The sequence below is a fragment of the Brachycentrus maculatus genome, unplaced genomic scaffold, assembly GCF_059751285.1.
Source record: "Brachycentrus maculatus isolate JH-2025_06_01 unplaced genomic scaffold, ASM5975128v1 h1tg000199l, whole genome shotgun sequence".
In the NCBI taxonomy this organism is placed as follows: Eukaryota; Metazoa; Arthropoda; class Insecta; order Trichoptera; family Brachycentridae; genus Brachycentrus; species Brachycentrus maculatus.
Genome location: NW_028280950.1, coordinates 3,696,243 through 3,705,969, shown reverse-complemented (window position 1 = coordinate 3,705,969; position 9,727 = coordinate 3,696,243). Strand labels below are relative to the sequence as shown.

The 9,727-nt window shown below is 29.9% G+C and overlaps 1 protein-coding gene across 1 annotated transcript; it reads left to right on the top strand.

The window, feature by feature from the left end:
• Positions 1 to 2,820: 2,820 nt before the first annotated feature.
• LOC148307499 (uncharacterized) lies at positions 2,821 to 9,262 on the top strand. Its single transcript, XM_088263440.1, has 5 exons — positions 2,821 to 3,152; positions 5,579 to 5,734; positions 7,255 to 7,347; positions 7,743 to 7,968; positions 8,797 to 9,262. The coding sequence occupies exons 1-5, from the start codon at positions 3,068 to 3,070 to the stop codon at positions 9,074 to 9,076; spliced, it is 840 nt and encodes a 279-aa protein (XP_088119566.1). The 5' UTR covers positions 2,821 to 3,067; the 3' UTR covers positions 9,077 to 9,262.
• Positions 9,263 to 9,727: the final 465 nt, after the last annotated feature.

Below are 9,727 nucleotides of genomic sequence, written 5' to 3'. Positions count from 1 at the left end.
TGCCGTATTGCAAAACCGTTAGGAGTATAAATAGGATCTGCGGGAAACGGTTAATATGCCAATTGCTTGATTTATAGAGATGGTGGTAAGAAGAGAATATAGAAAAAAGTTAGAATTCACAGCACTGCTAAAGATGTCATAATACAAATGGTATAATACTTTCACATCGTATATTAACAAAAGCGTTAAATTTATACTGTTTGCCTGAAACTTCATTTCATGCGAAACCTGTTCTAAAGTTTTCAAGATTATTCAGTTCAGGTTTCCTGCTTGTCCCTTCGCTGTTGTTTTTGCAACACAAAACTGAAAAATGAAAGAACTCTGTTTCTCACAATAGTGTTCAAGAATGCATTTTACATTAATCAATTATATTTTTATTTAACAAACAAATTTTAATTTAATAAACAAAATAGTAATGTGATTTGTATTGGAGCTGTGTGATCACACACGAGAGCAATTTGCTTACATATCACCGAACATAATATATGTATGTACATGAGTCAATTAATATTGATAATTTTCTTCTTGTTCATAAAATGACTAACCATCACTCAATACTTTTCCTTGAAGAAATGTCTTCAAAATACAACTGTTTTGGCCGATCGTATATTAAAGGTTCCTGGGGGTAGGTAACACCTTAAAGATATCAGAAAGCATGGTGTTCATCATTTTGAGTCACTATTTGTCCATGAGAAAGCTTTGTTCGATATGGATACCGTGTTTTCTCAAGATTGATCAAACACAATGATTCATAGCATTGTTTGGAGGTGTGTTTACATGGTATGTCACAATGGATCATACATGGATCCATCATTACGTCTTAGAGTCAAATCGGCATTCATCCTGCAGACAAGACTCTAATAGAGTTTGCGGTTTATTCCTTTTTAAAAAAATGTGAATAGTAGACTGGTGACGCTAGAATATTTTTTAAGAATTTGGGTAAAAGCCGACCCCAAAAGAAAAAAATTACCAGTTACCCCTTGATCTTATTGAGTAATAGATTATATGTAGCCTATAAATTAATAAATATTTTATATCTAGCTTCAAAACACTTACTTTATAAAATTAGTTTGCTTTTTACTAATTTTACTGATTTATTTGATTATATTATCTTTCAATGACTTTTTAAAGTTTTTAATTGTAAAATAAATTTTCACTGTTATATCATACAATAGATATGTTGGTAGTTTGTTCAAGTATCAATCATTGCACTTATTATAACATCTCCCACTTCTGATAGATCTGATTTGAATTTTATGCTTTCACTCATTTACCTACTTATTTCGTATCTATTGACTGCATAAATTACTCTGGGTTCTTAGAATCCAGAGCGAATGATATCACTCACAATTTTTCTAAGAAAAAACTATTTGTACTTTCACAAACTTTCCAAAGATGTCACTATTCTGAAACTTTTAAAAATTAACGTACACAAGTAATATTTACATATTTAAAAATCAACTTCCTGTTGTAATATTCACACTTTTCACATATGTAATTTATAACATTGGTTATTAATCAATTACAAAACTCTTGAAAGACGTCACTTTTTGCTAAATGCCTTTAAAATACTAATTCAATCAGACATTATCATTACTTCTTCATAATATACAAAATCAGAAAAGGTTCATTTATCTGAAGTATGTTGAAATGATTTTATAATATTAAAGTTATATTAAAATCATCATCGTGAATTATAAATTTACGATTGCAATTTTATTTAAATTCTAATTGCACTAATAAGTATGTAGGATAATAAATTTAACGCAACATTTTACGAATGAGTAATGGTTTTGTACTTCTAGATTCGATACCCACTCTACCATGACTTGATTCCTGTTTTGATTATAATCAAAGTAATTATAAATCAAATCAAAAGTGCCGATTTTTTTCGTATGGAAATAACATTATTTTTTATAGAGTATAAACTATCGATTAATAAAACTACTAATTTAATTTAATTTAAATTGAGTTTTTATTTTTACCAGAAAATAAAAACATCTGTAAGTTTTCAAAACTAGTTGGATATATAAATAAAACTCATCAAGTGATATTTTCAAGTGTTTAATTTTTTTTTAAAATAATCAATATGGCATTCCACAAAGTTGATGCCGAATCAATAAATAATTTACTTAATATTACTCGAAATGAATACCTAAAGCTTTAAACTGATCACTTCGTCTTTTCACAATGATCCTCAAAGTTAATGCTTTCAATATTCAAAATACGATCACTTCGTCTTTATTTAATTAACATTCAACTCATCACTTTGATACAGTGCTCTTTGCATTGACGGTTATTTCATATGATTTTTTATACATTGAAAACAAGTCATATTATTTTTTAAACTAAAAAAGTAGTTCTCATATCCGTTTACCTTTTTTACGATTATATACGAACTCATTACAAATATTCATTACATTTGCTATAGTTTCCGATGTATTGAAGTAATTACATAGTGAGGTGTTTTGTTAGATTGATTTGCTTAGTATGGTAGATATTAAATACAAATATTAGAAAAGTAACGAAAAAGGCTTTTGTTGTGTTTTTACATTGAATAAATAATGATCTGTATCTATATTTCTCTAATATGTATGCGGATAGACTTATATACTTTTTTGCAATGAAAATACGTAGAGAAACGCGTCGCAATTGTGATTCATTTAATAATTAAAAATCACAAAGTTCAACTTTATCATCCCTTGTGCGGAGACGCCAGAGAGTAGGCTGCGTGCTGTGTTGATGTGTATATATAAGCCCTCCCCCCACCCTTCCAGCCGAGAAGCCTCCGTAAAGCCTCCATCCGTGGGCAGTACCAGTACACTCCGAGCCAACATACCGCGCGCCGTCAGCCAACGTAGCCGACTAGTGAATACAAATCACTTTCCAAACCACACATCCTGAATTCTCCGACAAAAGTGCACTGCCATCGGTCACAGCAATTTGGAGCGGCGATATTTGATCGCGTTTTCGAGTTTAGGACGACTTCCTGCCGATTAATTCGACTTCCGATCACGTCCGGACTAATTACGAGGGATTCGGTTGATTGACTTGTCAAGATATCATAATGATTGTTTACAAACACGGCCTTCTGACGCTTGGAGTAGCTTTATGCTGTTTTGGTATCACCATTCATGCCGCTAATATAGTGGGTAAGTAAAATTATTTTCATTTTAAACGCTTTCAATAAATAACCTTAAATATTTTTTTAAATACTGAAAAAAGGTTTGTACTTTTTTTAGAGAACTATTTTACTTTGTTTTAACAAAACTCTAAATTTGTATATTTGAAAAACAATTGTACAAATAATTACTTCATGAGATCACAACAAAGCGAAAAATCGTGATTTTACTATATTGTTCGTGTTAACATATGTAAATATCAACAAAAAAATTCAAAATAATATTTATTTCAAAGTTAAAATATTAAATAAAAATTCCATAATTTTACTTTTCAATAATTATTAATTTTTTAGATTGGTCAATATTTTGATTATAATTATTTTACTTATTATTTTAATAAAATATATGCAATTAAGTCATATTAAGGAATCACAATTATATCAAATTATAATTTTCAAATAAAAACATTCATTTATGTTCATTTTGCATACCAAAAATTCTAGAATAAATTAATTTTATTACAAATTTGCTTCCAAAATATCAAAAAAGTTTTATTGATTTAAAAACGTGTAGTCAATCTTTTTTAGTATGTATTTTTCGATTATTTTTTTATTGTCTCATTCTTAATAATTTATTTTTAACAACGTTATATAAAATTACTGTAATTTTTCAGGAAAACGACGCTTTATATATTGTCCAATAAATAAATAAGTAAATGAACTGTTATTCTCTCTTTCTTTAAAAAATGCCTAAAACATTACTACCTTACCTTTACTTCATATAATCCTAACAGTCTTTTTATGCCATTAATCTATATCCCGCTTCAGGACTCGTTTCCGCTTTTTTTACTTTATCATTTCTTTTTACTTTTATATCATGAACGTATATTTTTATGTACTTTATCACGTAATATTTTTGAATTTATATTGAAAATTGCACGGACGGTATATTCAACAAACATATAAACAATTTCTGTTGGTTTTAGTTAGAGATGTTCCTTTTAAAAATTCAAGTACGCTCGTTAATATACGTAATGATTGTATAAAAAGTTAAATAAATACAATTTTAATTCAATAAGCTTTTATCACGAGCCAAAAAAGGTATTCAAAAATATTGTATCAAATATGCTAGTGAGTATCTATGCAGCAATTAATTACACGGGACATCTGGCTATGCAAAACCTGCAGAACACTTTCATTAATGAACCATATTCGCATTGTCAGCGACCGGTATCCCATCTGCATAGTGATTTGAATACTTTCATTTGACATTAAGGCTAAAGCCGCAGATATTCGGACGAGCGTGGTACAGAAAACAGTCGAAATACAGAAGCGGAGTGTCAATCACTCGCAACTTTCACCCGGGAGTGAGATGGTTTACATTCAGCATTACTCACGACTCACGACTGTTGGAAGAACTTCATGGTAGAAGAAGTGGAACAGATATTGTTATATGATATGCTATACTTATGTCGCAAAGAAAGTTTCGCGGTATCATTGCCGTATGCAAATACGTATGTAACGCATACCTGAGCCAGTATAACTGAGAGCCCCTATCTTCTTGAGCAAATACCTCTTCATTGTCCAATTAGATTCACTAACCTAAGTCGTCTTTTTTATAATTCAGCACCATCAAATAAGTATTTGAAAAATTATTTTTTATATTCTTCTTTTCCTATCACTGTCATCTCCTTTTCTCTTTATCCCAATCTTTATCTCATATCTCTTGTTTTATATATATTTTTCCTCTCTTACTTTTCCCATGTATAAATGTGAAAAACTGTAATTGGTATTCATGATTTTTTTGTATTCTGATTTTTCATGTATTGAAACTGTTGTTTTTCCTTCTAATAAAAATAAAAAATTCAAATTCAAATACATTATACATACCTACTTCATATATTTTTTTAACAGCAGGCATGCAAGAGCAAATTTTACGTGAAGCTTTCGACTACCTAGGATTGGTACTTTTTTTACCAAAAAAATGTCCACCACTGTTAAAGCGTTTGAATGCCGAACTGCCCAGGAAAAGTTCAGGATTTGATTCCCAAAGGGGGTTAAAAAATATATGTGATTTTTCACTTGATTGTCCACCTTCGTGGTCTAGTGGTTAAAGTACTTAGCTGAGGTGATAGAGGTTACGAGTTTGATTCCCAGGAGGGTCAAAATAAATATTTGCGATTTTTCAAACAAATATTTTTTAAATATTCCCCTGTACTTATAAGTGAAGGGCTAGATTAATTATAATAGTTAATGATATTTACTTAATGGACAGTTTTTTAGAGACTAATATACGGTACCTATAAAAAAAGTTTCGATGTATCGACGAAAAAGAGACGATGTATCGAAAAAAATCAACTTTAAAAATGACCAAAAAACGGTTTTATTGTTATTGTGAACCTTTTAAGAATGAACAGAAAATAAACTTGTATCCTTATTTTTTGTGTGTGTTTGCAGATTTACTGGAATGGAGTCTACTGGGCAAGGATTCTGCGCAGTTGAGAGCCGATGGAGAAGATGGAGCTCCTGCCCAAAGGAACTGTCTCTGTGATGGTCCTTCCTGCATCTGTTGTGTAGACTTCAACGTGACTTTCATAGACCTCGGAGGTCCAGGTCAGTAACAATATTTATTTAATCTAAGATATATACCATACATCAACCGTGATGCGAGAATTATCATATTCATCAACCGTGGAAGGGTATGGGATACCAGGTGTCCCATACCCTTTCACGGTTTCTAAATATTTTCATTAAAAAGGCAATTGAAAAATTAATACACTCCATTTCTGAATCCACTAATTTGAAGCGTTTGACTAATCATCGTGCCTTCATATAATTGATGATTAAAATGTGAAGTTATGATTAACACGATAACTTTATTAATTATTACTTTAACTTTGACTTTAATTGATCAATTTATTAATAAATCAATAAAATATAAGCATGAAAAAATATATATATATATATATTTTTATTGGTTAAAGCAATAAATGTAGTTACAAATATCACAAAAAACAGACTTTCCGTAATGATTTTAGTCCAAAACATCTCGTCATAGAATTGTAAACTAATATACGTATATGTTCCTCCAATTCAATGAAAAAAGTGGATACCTAGTTTATTATTAACTTTATTCGTGATTTTTAGATAATCGTCTCGGATTCAACACGAGAGATTCAGCAACAAAGGGTTTTGTTGTGGTGAAGAAATTCTAGACAAACAAACCATATAATAATACACTAATCGATCTTGCTTTCTACAAAAATGTTTATTATATAAATATGTTGTATAAATATATTTTTTTAATGAAAAAAGAATTGCTTGTAATTACCTATGATTGGACAATAGAATAATGCCATATTATCAATAAATTGGATTACCGAAAACCAGTAATGCATACCCTAACGCCTTCTTACAGCACAATACAATATGTATTGTGTATTGATATAGAGGCTTATATGCCTAAAGCTTGATTTATTCACCTCCAAAAAACAGTCACATGTTCATTTTGTTAAATGAATAAAAAACTGATGAAATTGTTTCGATTTGCCTTCAAATCTTTGAATGAAAAATTAGTTTAATGAAGAATTTTTTCATTTTTTTCAAATTGCGATAAATATTCCAGCTAACCCCCTTATGTTAAAAGATAATTATTAAACTTATGAGCTAATGACCACCCCTATAGTGCAAACTTTAAATATCTTATCTATCATCAATCACAATTAAACGAATTCCTACTTGACCTTTATTTAACAACGCTTATTATCGTGTATTCTAATAAACAAACTTATCACTATTTTTACATACAACAAACATTTTTTAAATACAACTTACATACATTTTTTAAATACAAACTAATCACTAAGGTGTTTTCAGTTTTCTGTGTCATACGATATCAACGGACCCGAACCGCAATAACACCGTTAGAATAAGGCTTGTTTACGAACTACATTGGATCTCAGATCTTCATATCTGAACTATCATTACGTTCCAAATATTCACATGTAACATGTGTAGCACAAGCTCTACAAATTATATTATAAATATCGCAACAATAATTTCTTCAAAGGGATTTTATTTAAATATTCATACAGGAACACCAATATAATTTTTATTTTTATTGCCTTTTTCAGGATGTGTTCGAATGAAATATTTATCACAAGAAGAAGGATTTGCCATCAACATGTCTTATGGAAATAATTTACTCCACAGCCAAACAGTCAAAGGTATTTAAGTAAAAAAAAAATATTTTTATTTTTTATTTATTTGATATACTTTATATTGTGGAACCGATAAGTAGAAAACATAATAAAGTACTTTAAAAGACAATACATTAGTTGAAATATGAAACATTGAAATATTTAGCTACTATTTCCTCAAAAAAGGTCGCTGTACTAAAAATTAAGCAATTTTAATAATTATATTTTGACACTTCCCTTTTTTCTTACACAATTTTGTTACTATTTTCTACACAAATTTGGAAAAATTTAACCCATTTTTTTATTGTTCTATCTTTTTCAGTTGCTAACGATCCATTATTTACCATAGCACAACTTGCTTTAAAGAAAATAAATATAGTTTAATTTAATACATATCTGTTTTACATTTTTTTTACTCTTAGGACCAGACCCAGAACCAATTTGTCTAAATCTCGTATCACGAGTTGCGCAACTATGCGCTAGGGTTACAGAATTGGCCCCCACCTCAGATGGGTTAAGGGGGTGTGTTCAGTTAGAGCCTACTCTTCTGGGAGAACCTACCCTTGAGTTCCCAGTCGGTTGCTTCCGTTCCGGAGTGGACGGTATGACCATGGAGCCTATAAGATATAATACCACAGAGGATACAAGGTAAGATATTGATTGTGTATAACCACTGTAGTAATCCTAGCGTGGTGCATAGAACATCGCATCAGATCGATGCGGAGAGACAATCAGTTTTAGATATTAGAGTGGAATGTATTTTATTGAATACAGATGACGTAAATAAAATACTTCGGGTTGAGCTACATAGGAAAAAAGTTTTTTTAAGGAATAACCCGCAAAGCCTCTGTTTTAGAGGCTTGTCTGCAGATAGAATAGTAAGTATAGGTAACAGTAGTTTAAAAATACTATAATAAGTCTAAACAATTGTCACTTTTTTGTTTTCAATAGTAGGTATAATACAATTTAGCAGATTCTAGAAATCAGTATTTGATTTTAATATTTAAATCGAATTATAGTGAAAGTTAATGTGAAAAATATATCACAAACACCAAGGCCGATTGAAAACAAATCTTTCTTGAATTTATTTGGCAATTGGCTGGAATTGAACCCACGACGCCAATTTTGCAGTCGAGCGTCAACCCAACTACGCCACGGATGAAGGATTAATAGTAGGAATGAAAAGGAAAATGGTAGCAATTACTAAAACACTCAGATTTGCACCCTCTACTCTTGTGGAAAAACTTGTGGAGTCACTTTAGGTCATTTATAACAAATAAATTAAATATAAAACATTGAAAAATTGAGGCCTTTATTTTACCCCACCCGTAAACATTACTTAAGTTAATAATTTTAAATATTAAAAATTAAATAAAAACTGATCAAGAAATTATAAAACATCTCTTCATGGCCAATAGAAAATAATAATAATAAAACACCTCGAACTAATTACAGTGTTTGAATATTCTATTCTAGTGATCTGAAGCCAGACCCCGACTCTCCTAACGGCATCAACACTGAAGATTTAATCCAAGCTGTAAATGAATCCGCTGAAGAGGGAATCGCATTCTTCACCAACCTTCTTGGGCTGAACTTCGGTAAACAAAATACTACGGAGACTACATCACCAGCTCCTGCAGCAGCCAGCAACCCTCAGGACAGTGGATCCAGCACCTCACCACAAACCCCGGATCAATCTAAAACCAGCAGATCATCCAAAATGATATCTTTTCATTCTAAAACGAATGATGTTTGAAAAAGTATAAAGATATCATTTTATGATTAACAAGAGTTATATTTTACTATGAAGTATTAAAATTTTATTTAACTAATGAATAATTTTATATGTTTTTAAAATTTAAACTCATAATGTAGAAAATAAATAAATGTATTCCTATAGCTTAGATTCTATTTATTTATTTTATAAATAAACGTTAAAACATATTTGTTTTATTTTGTCTATAATTCCCTATAGTTCAGGTACTCACTAATATGAAAAAATAAGAAGTTTTTACTCCTTGCTCATCTTTCAACATTCCAACATGCACAAACCTGACTACGTCTATTTTAAATAAACGGTATTTGAATACATCGAAACACGTCTCATAGCAAATTTAAATAATAATTATTACGTATTAAAAAAATACATTTTAACATGGATGAATAATAATATGAAAGTCTGGTCATTTACGGGATTTTCTATGTCGAGATTTAAAAAATAGGATGAAAAAATAACTCCTATAATTAGAGATAATCCAGATTTGTATATTTGGTATATAGACATATTTGGACACACTCAAAATGTTTTTATATATTAAGTAAAAGTTACATTGAAAATATTTTATTGTTGTTATTCCCATTTAGTTATACATCTGGACTTCAATTTTTCCAACGACGTATTTCAAAA

Excerpts from the sequence above, each read along its gene's own strand:
- LOC148307499 (XM_088263440.1), top strand. The coding sequence starts at position 3,068 with ATGATTGTTTACAAACACGGCCTTCTGACGCTTGGAGTAGCTTTATGC. Across the intron at positions 3,153-5,578 it reads TCATGCCGCTAATATAGTGG|ATTTACTGGAATGGAGTCTA; the intron begins GTAAGTAAAATT and ends GTGTGTTTGCAG. Across the intron at positions 7,969-8,796 it reads AATACCACAGAGGATACAAG|TGATCTGAAGCCAGACCCCG; the intron begins GTAAGATATTGA and ends ATTCTATTCTAG.